This window comes from Phocoena phocoena, chromosome 3 (genome assembly GCF_963924675.1).
Source record: "Phocoena phocoena chromosome 3, mPhoPho1.1, whole genome shotgun sequence".
Taxonomy (NCBI): Eukaryota; Metazoa; Chordata; class Mammalia; order Artiodactyla; family Phocoenidae; genus Phocoena; species Phocoena phocoena.
The window spans coordinates 124,411,278-124,430,991 of record NC_089221.1 but is presented as its reverse complement, the minus strand read 5'-3'; the positions used below and the strand labels follow the sequence as shown (position 1 = coordinate 124,430,991).

At 40.4% G+C, this 19,714-nt stretch overlaps 1 protein-coding gene across 1 annotated transcript in view; it reads right to left on the bottom strand.

The window, feature by feature from the left end:
- The window catches only part of STK32A (serine/threonine kinase 32A), an 83,703-nt gene that overhangs the window by 37,911 nt on the left and 26,078 nt on the right, over positions 1-19,714 (bottom strand). Inside the window, exon 3 of the mRNA XM_065874062.1 lies at positions 13,377-13,550. Within this exon, the coding sequence (XP_065730134.1) occupies positions 13,377-13,550 (174 nt within the window). The remainder of the gene's footprint in view (positions 1-13,376; positions 13,551-19,714) is intronic.

The window sequence follows — 19,714 nt, the reverse complement described above, 5'->3', positions numbered from 1 at the left end:
TTAGTCCCATGTCAGTTAGTTTTCTATTGAGACTAGAAACATGTTTGGTAATATGTTTCTGAGACTCGGCCCCGTGAATCTATAAATCGAGGACAGCAATTGTATCTGCTTTATAGAGCTGTTGTGAGGATTTAGTGAGATGGCTCGTGTAAAACTTCTAGTTTCGTATCTGGCACATAGTAATTGTCCAACTGACTTTCAGAAAACATTGAACAAGTAATTAGGAAGTGTCAGTGTAGGAAGGGCTAGATGGCAAGAAACTGGTGTTAAACTGAGAACGATAAATGATGAATAGTTGTTTTCAACTATCATGGAACCATTGTGATGTACTCATGATGATAGATCTCATTTAATGCAACAAGTGAGATAAGGATAAGCCCTTTGAATACTTTATGCCCTATTATCCTCGAACAACCTTATGAAGTAGGTATAATTATTACCCTTATTTCACAGATGGGACCACTGAGGCACACAGAGGGCTAATTCCAGGAATTACTGCATTGTCATCCACTATTATGAGAAGAGTCAGGATTCCAGTTCATGTTTACCTGACACCAGGAGTGATATTCAACATACTTAACAAGGAACAAACACTAATCACAACAGGGCACCGACCATAAGGAATCCTGGAGGCTAGAGATAAATTACCAGTAAGATTACGAGTGGGTGACGACTAATAAAAGTCCTGTCTGACTTGACACCTTACTTAGTTCAGCTCCAATGGGCAGCAGGGGAACCACGAGGCTGACTGTGAGTCCACAGAAGGAAGAACTTTCTAAAAATTCAGCATGTCTAAAAATGAAATCATCTACCTTACGTGGTAATGAGTATCTCACCTCTGAAGTGTTTAAAAGCTAGGAAGACAATTCCTTGTTGGAGAGGTTGTGGAAGAAATTCTGCCTTTGGATGCAGGTAGGACTTGATCTCTACAATAACCTTCACTCTAACATCCCAAGGTTCTGTAATAGCCCATAGTTGTTTTCCAACTGGCGGGAAAATAGTATGGTTTCCCTTTATTAGCCATCCCTGATTTTCTGAGCAATGTAATAAAGGCTTGTCATATTTTTCCTGCTTTAATATATACGACATTATTAAATCTACTTCACAAATTAGAGAAATAGATCTCAGAGCTTATTAATTTTCCTAAAGTCATACAGATAATAAGTGGACGAAGCCCCAAACTGAGCCCTGATCTGACTAGTCCAAAGCCCCTTACCCTGTCTACTATGTCATACTCTGCTTTCAAACGAGAATATTGTGTTTTCTTAATGGTTGTATTATAAGATAAATGTGTCATTTTGGTGATGATGTATTCTAGAGTATGAAAGGAACAGTATGTTTTCCCCATAGTTTAGTGCAAGGAAAGTAATGGAAGCAAATGGTATAGTGTATCAATATTAATCAATAGCTATAAATTTATTGAACACTTTCTATGTAGGTGTTGTGCATACGTTAGAAGTTATCTCCACCACAGCCCTGTAAATTATGTATAGGTTTCTTCATTTTACTGATACAGCAAATGAGGGTCAGAGATGCTAAGTAACTTGCCCACAGTTGCCTCTCTCGTAAGTGGAAGAGCCATTATATAATTCTAACGCCATCAGTCACTGCTTATGATGGACACCTTGCAAATAGCCTTGCTATGGGCATATGAATATCATGGTGGACAACTACATGATTTGAGCATATAAAATACCTTCATATTATTCTGTTTACAAAGGATATGACTATGTGTATATATTTGTAATATTCCTATACATATAGTGATAATTCTATAAAAGAGTATCAGTATATATTTAATGCTCAACGAAATAAGGCTAGAAATAAACCACATTAGATTACCACTGGGTTTTTATTTTTTGCAATACTTTTCTATATTCCCCCACAAATTTCTAAAATAAACATGCCATCTTTATCGATTTGAACCAAAGTATTACATAAAAATCTTATTATAAGATATTACATAATATCTTCTCATTACTTTTATCAATGAAGACACTATTTTTTTTTTTCTTTTAAGTACCAGCCTAATAGCTAGAACACATGATTTCTTAGCCTTCTCTCTGATTTGCCTTGTGACTTTGGGCATATCACTTGCTTCCCTGGGCCACAGTTTTAGCATCTGTACCGGGGTTGACAAACTATGGCCCATGGGCCAAATGTAGCACATCATCTGTTTTTGTACGGCTATGAGCTAAGAAGAGCTCCTACATTTCTAAATAGTTGAAAAATAAAAAAGAATACTATCTTATGACACATAAAAAATCACGTGAGATTCAGATGTCAGTGTCTGTAATAAGGTTTTATTGCAACACAGTCGTGTTCATTTGCTTACATATTATCTGGACGCCTTCACTCTACAATGACAAAGTCGATGAGTTGTGACAGACCCTATAGCCTACAAAGTCTAAAACATTTGCTATCTAGCCTTTTACAGATAAAGTATGCCAATCCCTTACCTACAGAGGGAGCAAGTTGAACTAATAATCTCCAGGCTCTTTTTTGCCCTAGTATCTACAATAGCTCATGGATCCCATTCTCTGTGATTTCCATCCTTGTTTTCCTACCACCCACTGTGAATGTTCTATCCTTATCTCCAAACTGATTACAGATTCAAATATCTCCCCTTTCCTGACTGGCTCTGTATGTTCATTAAAGCACAAATAAGAAATAAGTTTGAACTAGAGCCTTTGTGAGAGCATGTAGTAAGACAACCTGATCTCGGCTCACCTCTCCTGTGGCTTCTTGAACCACGTTCCCCCTTTCTCACATGTTCCAACCACAGAGGCCTCTGTTCTGCTCCAGGACACCTAACAAGCTTCCACCTTAGAGCTGCTTGTCCTGCAAGGCTTGGCTCAAATGCCACCTACCGGAGAGGCTTCTTCGAGAGCAATGACCCTCACCCCCAACTCTGTACTCTTTTTCTTAGATCCTTGTTTATTTCCCACAAAGCACTCAACAGACTCTGTAACTAACATGATTATTTATGTATTTGTTCATTGTTTATGTTTCTGTATTATATTCATTGTCCATCTCCTCAACCAAACTGTAAGCTTTAAAGGGACAGAAACCATGTTTTTATTCTTCAAAAACTCTTCATACTGAGTGAAGTAAGTCAGACAGAGAAAGTCAAATATCATATGATACTGCTTATACGTGGAATCTAAAACAATGTTACAAATGAACTTATTTACAAAACAGCAATAGAGTCACAGATGTAGAAAACAAACTTATGATTACCAAAGTGGAGGGGGGAAGGGATAAATTAGGAGTTTAGGATTAACATATACACACTACTATATATAAAATAGATAACCAAGAAGGACCTACTGTATAGCACAGGGAACTATACTCAGTATTTTGTAATAACCTACAATGGAAAAGAATCTGAAAAAGAATAGATTTATATATATATATATATATACACACACACACATATATATGTATATATATAAACTGAATCACTTTGATGTATACCTGAAATTAACACAACATTGTAAATCAACTATACTTCAATAAAAAATTTTTAAAATATACATGTGAATAAACAAAGTTGTTAATGAATCCAGAAAAACCTCCATTCAAGAGCTGTGTGCCCGGCACATAAATAAGTCATCAATACTACCTGTTAAATGACTAAACCTGAAAGAATGAAGCTTCAGCTTTGTACTAAAATGTAGGCTAGGCAAAGTAAAATTTAATTTGGACTAAGTTACAGGTTGCATATTAACGAAACTCTTGACCTTATAGAAACTATTAAAAGCTCAGCACCAGGCGAGTTACATGTTAACCTGTAAACGAGCAGCTCTTTGCCTTGTTCACGTGGGTTTTCACAAATGGGTGCCCTCGCGTGAGAAGCACAGTTTCAAAGCTCCTTTCGGAACTGCCTGACGCACAAAGCAGGCAGAGCCTCCTGTTTTCACAATGTGTAATTCACGCTCATTCATTATTCGGTAGCTTGGGAGCAGGTGCTGAATAGAACGTACCAACCTAATACCCTCATTACTGCACTGCCGTTTTGTTTTTGAGGCTCAAGTGGCCCTTCTGCCATGGGAGTTAGGAAGAGAAAACATTCGCAAGGGCTGGTGAGCTTCTGAAGAGAAGATTTACCAAAACAACAAGCAAGGGCATTTTCTCAACCACTCCACAGAAAATGGCAGTCGGAAGCCAAAATCTATTATCCCACTGCAATAAACAGAAAATATTAACAATACACTGGGAGGGGGCTTCCCCGGTGGCGCAGTGGTTGAGAGTCTGCCTGCCGATGCAGGGGACACGGGTTCGTGCCCCGGTCCGGGAAGATCCCACATGCCGTGCAGCGGCTAGGCCTGTGAGCCATGGCCGCTGGGCCTGCGCGTCCGGAGCCTGTGCTCCGCAACGGGAGAGGCCGCAGCAGTGAGAGGCCCACATACCGCAAAAAAAAAAAAAAAAAAAATACACTGGGAGGAAGAAAGGCAGCATCACTTGGAGCATGGACAATACAAGTAATCAGATCATCTATAAGTATTTTTAGACTTTTAATTTCATCATCCTGGACATGCTGCTTTGGTAAATTGGAAAAGATTTCACTTCCCTTAGAGATATGTAAGCACAAAACGAAACTCCTTGGACTAGAGAAACGTTATGAAAAAGCCAGAGATATCTGAAATATCTCACCAAATCTGAAATATGAAAGTAAGCAGAGACAGTGTCTGGGCAACATAAAATAGCTTACCATCTACTAAAGCTAATGGATTTGACTTAGTGAACTCTCTCTTGGGTTACTGTAATTTTATAAACAATTCTAACAAGTTTTGTTCTGGTCTTCCATCCCATAATATATTTGAAGTAGCATATCAGGAGTGAAGTAGAAGCTGCTCTGAGTAGTACGTGCTAGAGAAACAAAGATTGAAATTTCAGCACCTAATAAAACTATGAAAACGTACTGTATTCATTTGCCAGGGCTGCTGTAACAAAGTACCTCAAACTAGGTGGCTTAAGAAAACAGAAATATACTGTTTCATGGTTCTGGAGGGTAAAAGTCTGAAATCAAGGTGTCATCAAGGCCCTCCTCCTACTGAAATCTGTAGATGAGGGGTCTTCCTTGCTTCTTCCTAGCTTGTGTTGGTTTGCTGGCAAATTTTAGCCTTCCTCGGCTTATAGACACGTCACTCCAATCCTTCGTCTTCACACAGAGTTCTCCCTGTGTCTCTTCACATCATCTTCCTTCTGTTTATATCTATCTCTATGTCCACATTCCCTCTTTTGGTAAGAATCCCCGTTATATTGGGTTAGGACCCACCCTCATAAACTCATTTTTACTTGATGACCTCTGTAAAGACCTTATTTCCTAATAAGGTCACATTCTGAGTTACTGGGGATTAGGACTTCCACATACCTTTTGGGCGGCGGTGGGGGGGGGGGCACAAAATTTAACCCATAACACATACCAACGAAAAATGTGTATCTAAACTAATGTTTGCTGCTGTTGGGTAAATAGCACTAAATAGCTCATCTGATCTTGAAGAAGTCTATTATGTTCATAAGAATGAAACTAAAAGAGCCTATATTAAGAGTAGGATCTTTGAATCAGTTCATCCTACTTTTGAATGTGGCCTTAGTATACCACCTGTATGGTACTGGGCAAGTCACTTAACCCTGTCACAGTATTGCTGACTATCAGCCTAGGCAGTGTGTGCAAAACGCTTGTTAGCACAGTGCCTAGTTCTTGGTATATGCACAATGAATGACAGCTCTTCTTAAGCCATTGAGAAAATGAGATAGGTATTTGTAGTATAATTTAAATGGTGAGCAGAGGGGAGTAAACACCTCCAGGAATTAGAAAAGCGTCTCTCCAGATGACCCATTTCCACAGGCTGCAGAAACCTGGGGTGTCACTGTGTTGGCAAGTTCATTCATCAGAAGCTCATCTGTCCCTCAATGATCATTGACTAAAATGATTAGCTGCAGAAAGATCTTATTTCTTCCCTATGAATGATCATCCAAGAAAATAAAATGTGTTTTCCAAGATGCTGCAGTGTGTATGAGTCAGACAAAAAGACGAAATCTCAGCCTCGAAGATCTCTGCCCGTAACAAACTCAAGACCTTCGTTAAAACAAAGAATTTTGGCTCACAACTGAATTGCAAAAAGGTCTTGATTATTAAATGTGTTAAAGGCTGACTATCCCACCTCACTGTTACATGCCCTTTGACAGTTCATTTCGGTCATGGGGCATTGCTGGGGAGAAATAGGTGCGTGGTGGAGAGCAGAAAGTCAAAGAGGTTATACTTTGAAGAGCATCATCCCATCGGGGCTGAGGGGAATCACCCTAGACTCTTAGGTATGAAAGAACCATTCCTGTTCATCTGGCCAAACCACCTCATTGCTTCCTTGACAAGGATGTTCAGGATTATGTTTACGGTCATAGAGGATATTGATGTCGGAGTCAGGCATAGGAAAACTTGTTTAGAGGAAGTATGGTAGACAGACTTTATGGTGCCCCCCATGTTCCCCACCTCCTCCTGTTCACGTCTTGTGTCATCCTCAGCCCTTGAGTGTGGGCTGATTGTATGATTTGCTTCTAACCGACATTATGCAGCAAGGGTGATGCGAGGTCGCTCTTCTTTGTGAGTGATTGTGTTACATAATTTTATTCAATGATATATACCCTGTCTTGCTAGCAGACTCACTCTGGAGTCTTGGTCTCCTCACTGAGTTTGAGGAAACAAGCAGAGTCCTATAGTCATGAGGCAACGAATTCTGCCAACATCCCTACTGAACTTGGAAGTGGACCCTTGCCCAGTCCAGCCTCCAGAAGAGAATGCAGTTCTGGCCAACACCTTGATTATAGCGTTTCTGAGAACCCAGCTAAGATGTGTCCAGACTCCTGGCCCAAAGAAACTGTGAGGTGGGATAGGGAGGGTGGGAGGGAGGGAAACACAAGAGGGAAGAGTTACGGGAACATATGTATAACTCATTCACTTTGTTATAAAGCAGAAACTAACACACCATTGTAAAGCAATTATACTCCAATAAAGATGTAAAAAAAAAAAAGAAACAGTGAGATAATCAATGTGTGTTATTTTGAGTCACTACATCTGTGGTGGTTTCCTTACACGGCATAACAACTAACACAGCATGGAGGAAAGGCAGCATGGAGCCCCACACACTGTAGACACACAGTGGGAATAACTTAAAAAGATGCTGAAGACAACTTTATCCAAGCAACCTTTACCTTCCACGTCCACCCAAGGAGCACGTGTATGTTCTGTCCTCATTCATTTGTTCAGTCACTGATGTATTTAGCAACCGCTCTGGATTAGACTAGAGATTAGATTAGAGATTAGAACAGGAGTGAGGAATAGGGCCTCAGTTTAGAAGGGAGAGACCACTCCTTATAAGGAATATTGTGAGCCAGGGGCTACCAGTAAAAGTAGGATCAAGACCACTGTGAAGATGCACAGAGAGTGAGTGACGTGTATGGGTGGCACATAACTGCTTATTTACTTTGTAGTAAATGCCACAGAATTTAAACACCTTTCTGGTACGAGTGTTGAATTGTTTACTTGACTCCCTTTCATGCTATATTATCAACTCCGGATGATGGGGAAGCTGTCCGTCTTTTCAGCATTGAAGGTCAGCACCGAGAACATTGTCTGGCAAACAGATACTCAAGAAACAGTTCTTGAATGGATATTTATGAAAGAAGCATATCCCTAAGTTTTTATCTTCACCATCAAAATGCTGATTTCCAGAAGAACGATATAAACACCTGGCAAGCAGCTACTTCAGTCCAAGAGGGGATGTGCGAAAACTAATTCCTTTGTGTATTTTATGGAGGCTCCGAGATGGACTGGGTGTCAGTTAACGATTTCTATGATTATAGCAGAGAAGACAAAGGCGATTAATAAAAATAGCATCCTATTCTTTTTTTGGCAATCATGAATTTTCTTTTATTCCTACTTCAGCGTATCTGTAATCAGTTGGAGATGGAGATGAACTTTTGCAGCTCACTCTGTTGCACTGCCATCATTGATACCAATGGCCTAATTAGATTTTTATCTTATTCCTGTAGGAATTTAGAAAGCAGTCAGTTATAACTTCATTAGAGTGAGATAATTCTTAGAAAGACGGAAAGACAAACATCCACTCAAATGTTTTTTTTTTTTTTTCTTTTTTTGCGGTACGCTGGCCTCTCAGTGTTGTGGCCTTTCCCGTTGCGGAGCACAGGCTCTGGACATGCAGGCTCAGCGGCCATGGCTCACGGGCCCAGCCGCTCCGCGGCATGTGGGATCTTCCCGGACCGGGGCACGAACCCGTGTCCCCCACATCGGCAGGCGGACTCTCAACCACTGCGCCACCAGGGAAGCCCTCAAGTGGTATTTTGACCCAAGATGACTTACTATTTAACTGTCCCAAACAATTCATCTCATTAGATTAAATCTGTAATTGAGTCTTTAACATCTGACAAGAGAAGGAATACAAATTTGTCATTAGACTGTAATAATTACTTTCTATCACTTTATTCACTGGAGAGACTGTGGTAATCAACAAATCAGAGTACTATCCCATAGGAAGGATTGTAATGAGTTTAATTTTCCTTATTTTAAAAAATAAAAGCAAATAATCACTGTATCTATATCTTAAGATCTTGATTCACTGATGTAATGTAAGTAAAGCAGAATATTGAACAAGGAAATGGCCATAATTTGGAAACTAGAGCTGATTTTCAAGCTGTACTCATAGAAAAATGTTTGACTTCCTGCCCAATAAGAAATATGTCTAATTGCCCAATTCGAAATTAATGATTACTGTGCAATCTGTGTCTTTCACAGCTATAGAGAAAACAGATTCTAAAAGTGAAAAAAAATTAGCTAAATATTCTACATATTTAGGAAACTACAAAAAGTCAAGTCTGTGGATTAAAAATAATCCACAAACAAAATAAAACAAAACCCCATTTATGTCTCATTTGCAATTTAGGCAGAAATAGCATTTATGGTATTTAAAAAGATAAGATGGCCATTGCTGGCAGGAAAAACAATGCAAACAAAAAAACTAAAGACAGAGCCTATTCTGTGTTACCACAGGGAGACAAACTAATACTTTCATTCAGAATACAGTTCCCCTTACACAGACTAAACTCTCCTTCCTGCTTTTAAGCCCTCTGAGCTCAGAAGAAACTTATTTTGTTACCCCAAAGCATCTTCCCTACTGAAGCACTTCAGTCTTTCTCATCCAATTTACCTTCTAGTTTTAGGCTCTTCTGTTGTCTGTTGGCTCCCTTTGTGTCATCTTCATTTGTGCAGCCTGACAGCGGGTACCTGAAGGCAGGTGGCCGTGCCCCACCCTGTGCCACACCCTCCTCAGGGCAACAACAGTGCTGAACATCAGTAGGTGTGGAGAGTGGCTAAGAGCTCTGCATATCCTTCAAGTGTAGATGGCCTCACCTACACGTTAGCCAAGTGATTTTCTGAACTGGAGTTTCATCAGCTGTAAAATGAGGACGGTCACACCATCAGCCTCTTGGAGTTGTGGGTGGACTGAGTGAAATAATTCACAAGTGCTTAAGCAGAGCACCTGGTACCCAGGAACCCCTCAGTCAGGGCAGCCTATTACCACTTCTGCTCCACACATATTCGCTGACCACCACAGGCAAATTGGAACCTTCTACCCTGTCCAGAGACAAAATGTTGTTTTGAAATTAGGAAGTCACATTTTTTTTCCTTTTTTTTCGGTACGTGGGCCACTCACTGTTGTGGCCTCTCTCGTTGCGGAGCACAGGCTCCGGACGCGCAGGCTCAGCGGCCATGGCTCACGGGCCCAGCCGCTCCGCGGCATGTGGGATCTTCCCGGACCGGGGCACGAACCCGTGTCCCCTGCATCGGCAGGCGGACTCTCAACCACTGCGCCACCAGGGAAGCCCTGGAAGTCACATATTTTACATCTGCACTTTCATGCAAATGATCTTTCCTTGCCTGGGAAATCTGTATTTTGTCCTTCTTTTTTTAATTCACATTTTAATACTTTGGAACTCAGGTGGTGTCTTAAATCCAATCCTCTAAGTAGCTGAAAGATGTTTTGTTATCTTAGATTCCATCAAATACAGCATGAATTCTTCAGATTCTTTTGAAGAAAGAGATTTAGAAAGAGAATTACAGTACTCAGAAGCCTCTATCTCTTCTTCTATGTTGCTCTTCACGCTTTTAACTCTGCCCCAGGAGCCCTGAAGCTGGCTTCAGAGTGCCGCCACTATTATCTTCTAAATGCCATAGACAAAGGGACACTGCTTACTTCACCATGTACATGTCTTTTAAGCCATTTGATACCACTTCAAATGGAAATCACTTCACATTGATATCTACTAGTCTGAAGGCAGAAAGTCCTGGTTATTAGAGCTCCCTCACAATTAAAATGCCTATTTGGTCATGACTGTCTTGAAAAGCCCTAATGAGGCTGATATATGTTCTGATTTTTCCGAAACACTTAGGGGTTTTGCCTGTTGTCCCAGCATAATTATTAACACAACTCCTTTCATTCTCCGGAGTACCCTGGTTTGGATGATAAGTTACATGATTACCCAATGTGAAGACCAAGGTAACTGAAATTTATGGCTTTAATGCCTTCTAGCTTAATTTCGTCTTTGTTATCTGTAAAGCTGGGCTTTTAATCAATCTGTCATCCGTGTGGTTCGGGCAGTGTTCATTCCTTCAGATTTTTGTCACACACTGGTTACACAGTGAGAAGCACAACACGCATGGCCCCAACTCATGGAGTTTACAATTTAGCACAGCACACAGACATTAGGTAATTATATACCCAAAACATCACAACTCCTCAGGAGAGGTACAAAATGTTACGATTGACTATAAAACATAACGCATGGGGAGGCAAGGTAGGACATAGGGGCAGTAGAAATACATCTGGATTTTTTTTTTAACATCTTTATCGGAGTATAATTGCTTTACAATGTTGTGTCAGTTTCTGCTGTATAACAAAGTGAACCAGCTATACGTATACATATATCCCCATATCCCCTCCCTCTTGCGCGTCTCCCTCCCACCCTCCCTATCCCATCCCTCTAGGTGGTCACAAAGCACTGAGCTGATCTCCTTGTGCTATGCGGCTGCTTCCCACTAGCTAACTGTTTTACATTTGGTAGTGTATATATGTCCATGCCACTCTCTCATTTCGTCCCAGCTTACCCTTCCCCCTCCCCGTGTCCTCAAGTCCATTCTCTACATCTGCATCTTTATTCCTGTCCTAGGATGCTATCTCATTTTAACCCAGCATTCATAATGTCATGGTGTTTGCCTTCCATTCACCTGCCATGAGGAGGAGACATTTCAGTACAAAGAGGCCCTCTGAAGGTGGGCACTAAGTAGTAATTGTGAGTGTGTAAAGGGCAAGGAGCAGAAACTTAGTCCTTGGTTTCTTATTCAAGTGGCAAAACCGTGATAGGAGCAAAAGAGAGTGAGGGAGACAAGGACAGAAAACAATGCTATTTGGTATGGTTATGTTCCTTGGGGGTGAAAATTGTATCCAGTTTTCTGTTTCGTTTTTCTCCTGTATTCTTCTTGGAACATGGTTCTAAGCACATGGCAAAAATGCTCAGAGCATCTTGACTTGTGATAACTGAGAAAATGAAGCTCAGAGAAAGAAGCCACAGAACTCAGATTCAAACAGAGAAGGGAGAAAGTTACAAGGTGGCCTCTGGTGATGTTGGCTTTTCATAGTCCCTGGCTTCTGCCTGAGATCTGCAATGTCAGCACCCCAAACAGACTGTGAGTTGGCAATTTGGGGGAGGATGAGTGAGCATGAAGACCCTGACAGGGACTCTACAGCCTACAAATATGAAAAGTTTCTCCTCGGAAAGAGCTAGGCGGGAGGTAGCAGCAAGGCAGTAGGGGAGAAAGATCGCTTGTCAACAGGATTCCCAGTTATTGACAAAAACACCGGGTGTGTGAATTTACTTCCGAGATCATACATGATTAACTGGTCTGCTTTCTATTTATCCATTGCCTGAAGAGCACGTTTCCAATACAAATGGGCCCTTCCAAAGATAGAAAATTAAATAATAATTATGTAAGCGCCAAGGCCAAAAAGAAAAAAAAAAAAAAAAAGGATTGGTCCACAGTGCTTGCATGGAGAATCTATAAATTATGATGTTACTTCTTCAACCACAGGCCCTGTACTAGTCCTGATAAGTTCTAGATAAATGTCAACTAGTGGTGGGCAAAAATTTTATCTAGACAAATTTTCAGTAAATGAGACATAATTAAACTTAAAAACTCAGCAGATTCTTCAAGGATTAGAGATGACAGTGGCAGAGTCACATGTTGGTTCATTTAACAATGTATAATTAATTAATGTATATATTTCATATGTGTTATTAATGCAAGGTGGTATAGTAGACAGAGCTCTGACTTTAGGATGGGAGAGATATAGGTTCGAATCCCGGCAATGCCAATTGTCAGGGTCTCTCCTTGGCAAATCTTTGAGCCACACTTTTCTCATCTGTATAATGGGAATACTGTAATGAAATGTGGAGTCCTCTTTGAGTTTTGAGAATTTAACAGGATAATATATGAAAGTACCTAGCAGTACCTGGCATATAGAAAGCCAGGTAAATAGTAGCTGCTTTGATGGTGATTAGGTTCAAACTTCTTATAAGTAACCTAGATGATCTTTAATGCCTCCAAGTTACAAAATCTCATATTTAATACTGGTCTAACTATACCTGCTCAGCTCACTGATCACTTATTACAGAGATCAAGTGAGATATTATATAGGAAATTGCCATTAAAAACTACGAACTCCTATATAAATATAAAGCATTATCCTTTTCTCTCTGTTGTCTGTTTGGGTTTATAGCTACTTGTGTTATTTGTTTGTCTTTAGCACAAATGCCCCAAGTGAAGGAGATACGTTGCTTTTGCTGACTTCTGTCTGCAGCATGCCCTCACAATAGGGTAGATGACAGGCAGATGTTAGGACTCAAATTTTCTCCCCAAAGTATTTTCTTCCTACCCATTCTATTTCTTTCCTTTCATGCACTTCCTCCATTTCTCTTTCGATTAATTCATTTATATTTCTTAAGTTCCTATATGTCACCTTTTCTTCTCTTTGTCTAGGCTTAGTTATAAGCAGCACCAACACTCACTCATTCTGGTCTTGTTGTTTACAAACTGTGACCTTGGGCAGACTAAGCTCAATGTGCTCAGTTTTTGTTTTTTTTTAATCTGAAAAATGGGGACAATACACCTACCTCCAGGGATGTCGTAAGAATTAAGTAAGAATTAGATGTCACGTTCAACAAGGACCTGTTGAATGCTTCAGGTTGTGCATTCCCTCCTGTGCATTCAGACCAAGGCTGTGCCCTTGGACTTGACTCACCTGTGAATGATGCGCTGGCTCTGCAGGTAGTCCAGGGCCATGGCCAGCTCACAGATGAAGAGCTTCACAGTGTCTTCCTGGAAGCGGACATTCTGCTGCAGGTGGTAACGCAGGTCCCCGCCCAGCAGGAGGTCCACCACCATGAACATGTCTTCCTCATCTTGGAAGGAGTACCTGGAGGGGAATTAGAAATGCAAGTGGGTTAAATACATTTACACACTAAAGAGGCCCAGAGGCAAAGGACACCTTAAAGATCAGAGCAGAACTTTCCTAAGCTAAGGGTTCAGGCTTTGGGAGTACTGGTCTATTACTCACTCCAGGCCCTCAGTTTCCACATGTGTAAAATGGGAATGATAAGAAGATCTTCCACATTTGATCATAGTGAAGACTAAATATGATAAGTATAATATTTAATGTCATTCCTGGCATATAGTAAGAACCCATTAACTGGAGGTCTACAAAGCTATAAAGCCCAGGAAATAAAGAACACCCCATTTATTCACCTATTATTAACGATCATATCCTGAACACACTGTTGCAGGAGGTCCATAAAATATGAGTTACAAGCCCTCCTTGAAGCACCTCGTGCTTATTTTTCCACACTAACAACTTCATTGCCCAGCAACATTATAACAAATCGTGAACCACATAAATGATAAGAAAAAGATATAAAAAGGGCAATAAAGAAGTAAGTGCACAGTACAGGGCAGTAATTCGCTCAGTCTCTGGGATCAGGAGGGAAGGGAAATCTTCTCAGCAGAGGAGAAAACTGAGTTAAATTTTGAAGGATGGTGACAATAATAATAACTACAAAATAAAGCCAACATCTCTGGGGCAGACTCTAAAGGACTCCACAAATGTGGTGTCATTAACCCCACAATGCTGCTCTTATGCTCCCATTTTACAAATGAGGAAATCAAGGCCCGGTGAAGCTTAAGTAATTTGCACAAGGTAAAACACCCAATAAATGGTAGAGGTGAAGGGGTCTCCATGTCCAAAAGGAAGATCTGAGAGAGGAAACCAGCAGGAATTAAGCACAGACATGGGAAAGAACACAGTGTGAGGGGGGAAAGGAAAATAGTTTGGGTTTGTTGGAACGACAGGTGTTACGGGGAAGCTTGAGCCTGGAGAGAAAGATAGAGGGCAGATCCCATGACACGAGTCTGTACACGTTGGAAAGATGGTGAAGAGGTTTAAGCAGGACGTATGATCAGACGGGGACTTCACACTTGAAGGAGCATGGGCTGGACGGACGGGAAGAGGGAAGGAGACACAGGCCAGCAGAATTGGCCTCTGCTGTCTGCAGTCTTCTGTAAAAATGCATTCCAACTGCTGCTATGACTCGTTTTGTTTTCCTCAAAGCACAGATATGATTTCTAGTCACAAAAAGCTCTCTGTATCAGCACTATGTCAACATGTTTCTTTTGACATCATGTCACTGAGATCGTATTTTCAAGTTTTATTTGAATCACAGAATTAAGAGTCTGCAAAGCAGTGCCCAGGATGCAAACGAATTCCTAGTGACAAGTTCTTTGCTTAGGAAACAAACATAGAATATCAATGATGGGAGAACTGTACTGAGTACATTTTCTTCTTTAGAGTGATCGTTGTGCTAGAGGAGGAGAGGACTTGCAAACAAAAGAAAAAAGAGAAATTCAATGAAGCATTAATCTGAGGCAGTAACATTCTAATGAAGACTAGGTCCTCGGTGTTTACTTGTTCAGTAAATAAAATTCTGTTTACCACTGGGGACTGATTCACACAGAAGATGTCAGAAATTAAGCCCTTAGGGGGAATTTAGACAGAAACACGGGAAGGGCTTGTAAAAGTGTGGGCAGCGCATCCTTGGTATTGTCTTTTAGGAAGTGTTATTGCTCACCTCCTTGCAAGGACTGGCTGGGCATCTCTGCCATAGGTTTAATGGGCACCAGGATAGGTTCCCGAACCTGGGCTATTTGGTTCAGGATCCTCCCAGCTGCACCACTACACGTTATATCCATTGTGTTTTACAGGTCTTTCAGGAAGTAATAATGTGCTAGTTATACGTAACCCTGCCCGGGATCTATTGCACTCAGGCTGCCCTTAGCTGATATAACAAACGATGATGGCTCATGGGATGTGAGCAGTGTCTTCTTGGGATAGCTGGCAAATGAGGTGGCTGAGAACTGGGTACCAAAAGAAGGGAGAAGAGAATGCTAACCATGAACGTAACTCACTGCCAATGGATACAACCCAGGCAGACTGGGTTCGCATAGAGAGCAGGGATTGGCTGCATTCAGCTCCCCACTGGGGGCAGGCGGAGGTCCCAAACCCGGTGACAGAGAAGAGGACTCCTCTCCCATTACTCTATTTAACTCGAAGTGGGGGACAAAGGTATTATTAAATTCACCCTAAGTGAACGAACATTTTTATTGCGACTTGGGCTCAGCGATTTTTATTCAAAGAACAAAGTGATAAAGGTGCCAGTTGTGTCAAGTTAACGACAGTGTCCGGCCACGCGGGGGATTATTAGTCAGAGAAGAAGCAGCCCAGGCAAGAGGCAACATGCTTCCCTTGGCCAGTATGATTTTAAATTTATTTAATCATGGAGCCAGTTGGCTGTTAAAAACCCTTTTTCCCCTTCGGCACATCAGACCTGAAGCCCTCTATCACAGATCCCAGACTCTCAGAGGGAGAGAAGATAAGATTTTAATTTCCAGGACTATATCCAGTAAAATATGTGGGCACAACACAGTTTGGTAATAACTAGGATATGAAGGTTCATATCATAACCTGATTTTTTAAACCTAAAAGTGAAAGAGCTTCCCTATACCTTGGCCATTTATCCCATAGACTCAAGGATGCATTTCCATTACTTTTTAAAAATGCTATATCATGGCTTATTTGTTAGTTGACAGCTCCAAAATTAGTAAATCTGGTCCCACTGCATGTGAAATGCATTGTAAAGTCTGCTCAGTAAGAGCGGAGATAAGTAACAAAGGACCACCACCCTGCTCCACCCTACTCCATCATATTGCCATAGACTATACACAGCTCTCTCTCTGTAATGTTGAACCTCTCCAATTCATTCTACACACCATGGTTATGTTTTTACAATGTGAGTTTTATGTTATGCAGACCCATAAAACCCCTTCACCTCTTTCCATGGTCCGTAGGACCCTGTGTGGTCTGGCCCTGTTTACTTTTCCAGACTTATTTTGAAGATCTTTTCCTTCCATTACTCAACTAGCAGTTCATGCCCCCTCCAGCTTTAGAAGACTGCGATATGGTATGACCTTGCCTGCACGCACAATGCTGTCCACTACCTGGTTATTGTCTCTTCCTCTTTCAGTCTCAGCCCAAAGGACACCTCACAGAGACATTTCTAACACTCCATATCAAACCTTGTCTCCCTGTTATACACAGTGCAGTATTCTTGTTCCCTCAACTTATCATAATTTGAAAATATTTTCCTGCATGCTTTTGGATTAACAGCTTTCATTCCCACTCTGCCATCAGGAAGCATGCCTGTTTTTACTCATCCTTCATTCCTCGGTCCCTGTATGCTTCCTGAAATGTAGACTCTACAAACAGTTGTAGAAAAAGTAACAAATTCATGAATGAACTAAAAAAAAGGAAAGAGAAAAGCAAGATTAAAACTCAGGTTTGAAAAAAAAAAAAACAACTCAGGTTTGGGGCTTCCCTGGTGCCGCAGTGGTTGAGAGTCTGCCTGCCGATGCAGGGGACACGGGTTCGTGCCCCGGTCCGGGAAGATCTCACATGCTGCAGAGCGGCTGGGCCTGTGAGCCATGGCCACTGAGCCTGCGCGTCTGGAGCCTGTGCTCCGCAACGGGAGAGGCCACAGCAGTGAGAGGCCCGCGTACCGCAAAAAAACAAAACAAAACTCAGTTTGGGTGGGTCTGATAAACATTTGTTAGGTTCTATTTTTAGAAATTAGCATGGCTACCAAATCAGTCACTCACCTTCTTGAAGCTGTCTGATGCAGGCCACTTTGAAATAAATCTGAATTGGAGCACTGGAAGAGATCTAAAGTATTTTCCAATGGAGGGTTTTTCAAATTGTGGCTCATAACGCACTAATGGTTGTGAAATCAGTTTGGTTGGTCCTAACAAGCACTTTTTTGGAAGAAATAAAATAGACTGAATAAAATAAAATAAATGGTATTAACATATAAGGCCAAACATTGTTTTTGTGAATATAACGTGTGTCTCTGTGAGTATATCTACTGGGTTGTGATGAAAAATAGATTTCTTCCCGTGGGTTGAAGATAAAAAAAGCTTGAAAACTGTGACACTAGGGCAACCTGCTGCTCATTCCAGAACTATTGTATCAAATCCCATTCAGACTTTACCATTTCTGATGTCTGTCAGTTCTGATGTCTCCATCTAGCAAAGCATGGGAAATGCAGGACAAATATTATCAGATATTGCTTTTTTAAGCTCTCAGCTTTTGTAGAAAAAGATATTGATTCATCAAAGATGGAATCCACTTAAAAACATATTTAAGGAAAATACAAATGGAAAATGCATAGGCTTTAGGCAGGCCTGGGTTTAAATATCACATGTGAATCTGGAGCAAGTCCCTTAAAGGAAACTGAAACTCTGAGAGGATATTTGTACATTGGAAATGATTTTATGTACCATGTGGCAAAGAGCAAATTAGATATAATGTTTGTAAAGTAATTAGCGCAAAGCATGGCTCAGAGCACGGTGGTAAGGAACTTGGCCCTGGGGACAGACTGCTTGTGTTTAAATCCCAGCTCTGCCCTTTAACATCTTTAAAACTGGATGGAGCAAGTTATATAAGCCCTCAGCTTGCCCATCTATAGTAGTATATACCTCATAGGGCTGTTGGGAAGATCAAGTGTAGTTAATACACATAAAGTGCTTAAAAGAGTACATGGAAGTACTTGGAAGATAGCTAGTATAATTACCTTTCTTCTTCCACCCATGAATGTAATATAACTCTGGTATTAAGCAGATTAACTTGTTTTATGCAATTGTTTCCTATTATTTTATATGAGGTAATTATATGAAGATACTGATTGATTTATAGTTGATTTACAATATTGTGTTAGTTTCAGGTGTACAGCAAAGTGATTCACTTATACATACATATGTATATCTATTTTTTAAATTCTTTTCCATTATAGTTTATTATAAGATATCGAATATAGATCCCTGTGCTGTATAGTAAATCCTTGTTGCTTATCTATTTTATATATGGTAGTTGTACATCTGTTAATTCTGTACTCACAATTTATCCCCTCACCCCTTCCACTTTGGTGACCATAAGTGTGACTTCTATGTCTGTGAGTCTGTTTCTGTTTTGTAAATAAGTTCATTTGTGCTATTTTTTTAGATTCCACATATAAGTGATATTATATTTGTCTTTCTCTGACTTACTTCATTTAGTATGATAATCTCTAGGTCCATCCATGTTGCTGCAAATGGCATTATTTCATTTGTTTTTATGGCTGAGCAATATTTCATTGTATATGTATATATATACCACAACTTCTTTATCCATTCATCTGTTGATGGACACTTAGGTTGCTTTCATGTCTTGGCTATTGTAAATAGTGCCACTATGAACATTGGGGTGTATGTATCTTTTCAAATTAGAGCTTTTGTCTTTTCTGGATAGATGCCCAGAAGTGGGATTGCTGCATCATATGGTAACTCTATTTTTAGTTTTTAAAAGAACCTCCATACTGTTTCCCATGGTGGTTGCACCAATTTACATTCCTACCAACAGTATGGGAGGGTTCCCTTTTATGAATATATTTATTGTCAGTGGTATAATCAACATGATTACCATTAACTGAGCTCTTACTATGTGTCAGATACCATGCTAGGTACTTTATGTATATTATTGCATTTGATTGTTACTATAAACCTGTGAGGTAAGTAATATCTTTTTTTTAAAATTTCATTTATTTTTTTATACAGCAGGTTCTTATTAGTTATCTATTTTACACATATCAGTGTATACATGTCAATCCCAATCTCCCAATTCATCACACAACCACCAACCCTACCCCCACTTTCCCCCTTGGTATCCATGCGTTTGTTCTCTACATCTCTGTCTCTATTTCTTCCCTGCAAACCAGTTCATCTGTACCATTTTTCTAGGTTCCACATATATGCGTTAATATATGATATTTGTTTTTCTCTTTCTGACTTACTTCACTCTGTATGACAATCTCTAGGTCCATCCACATCTCTACAAATGACCCAATTTCTTTCCTTTTTATGGCTGAGTAGTATTCCACCGTGTATATACACCACATCTTCTTTATCCATTCGTCTGTCCATGGACATTTAGGTTGTTTCCGT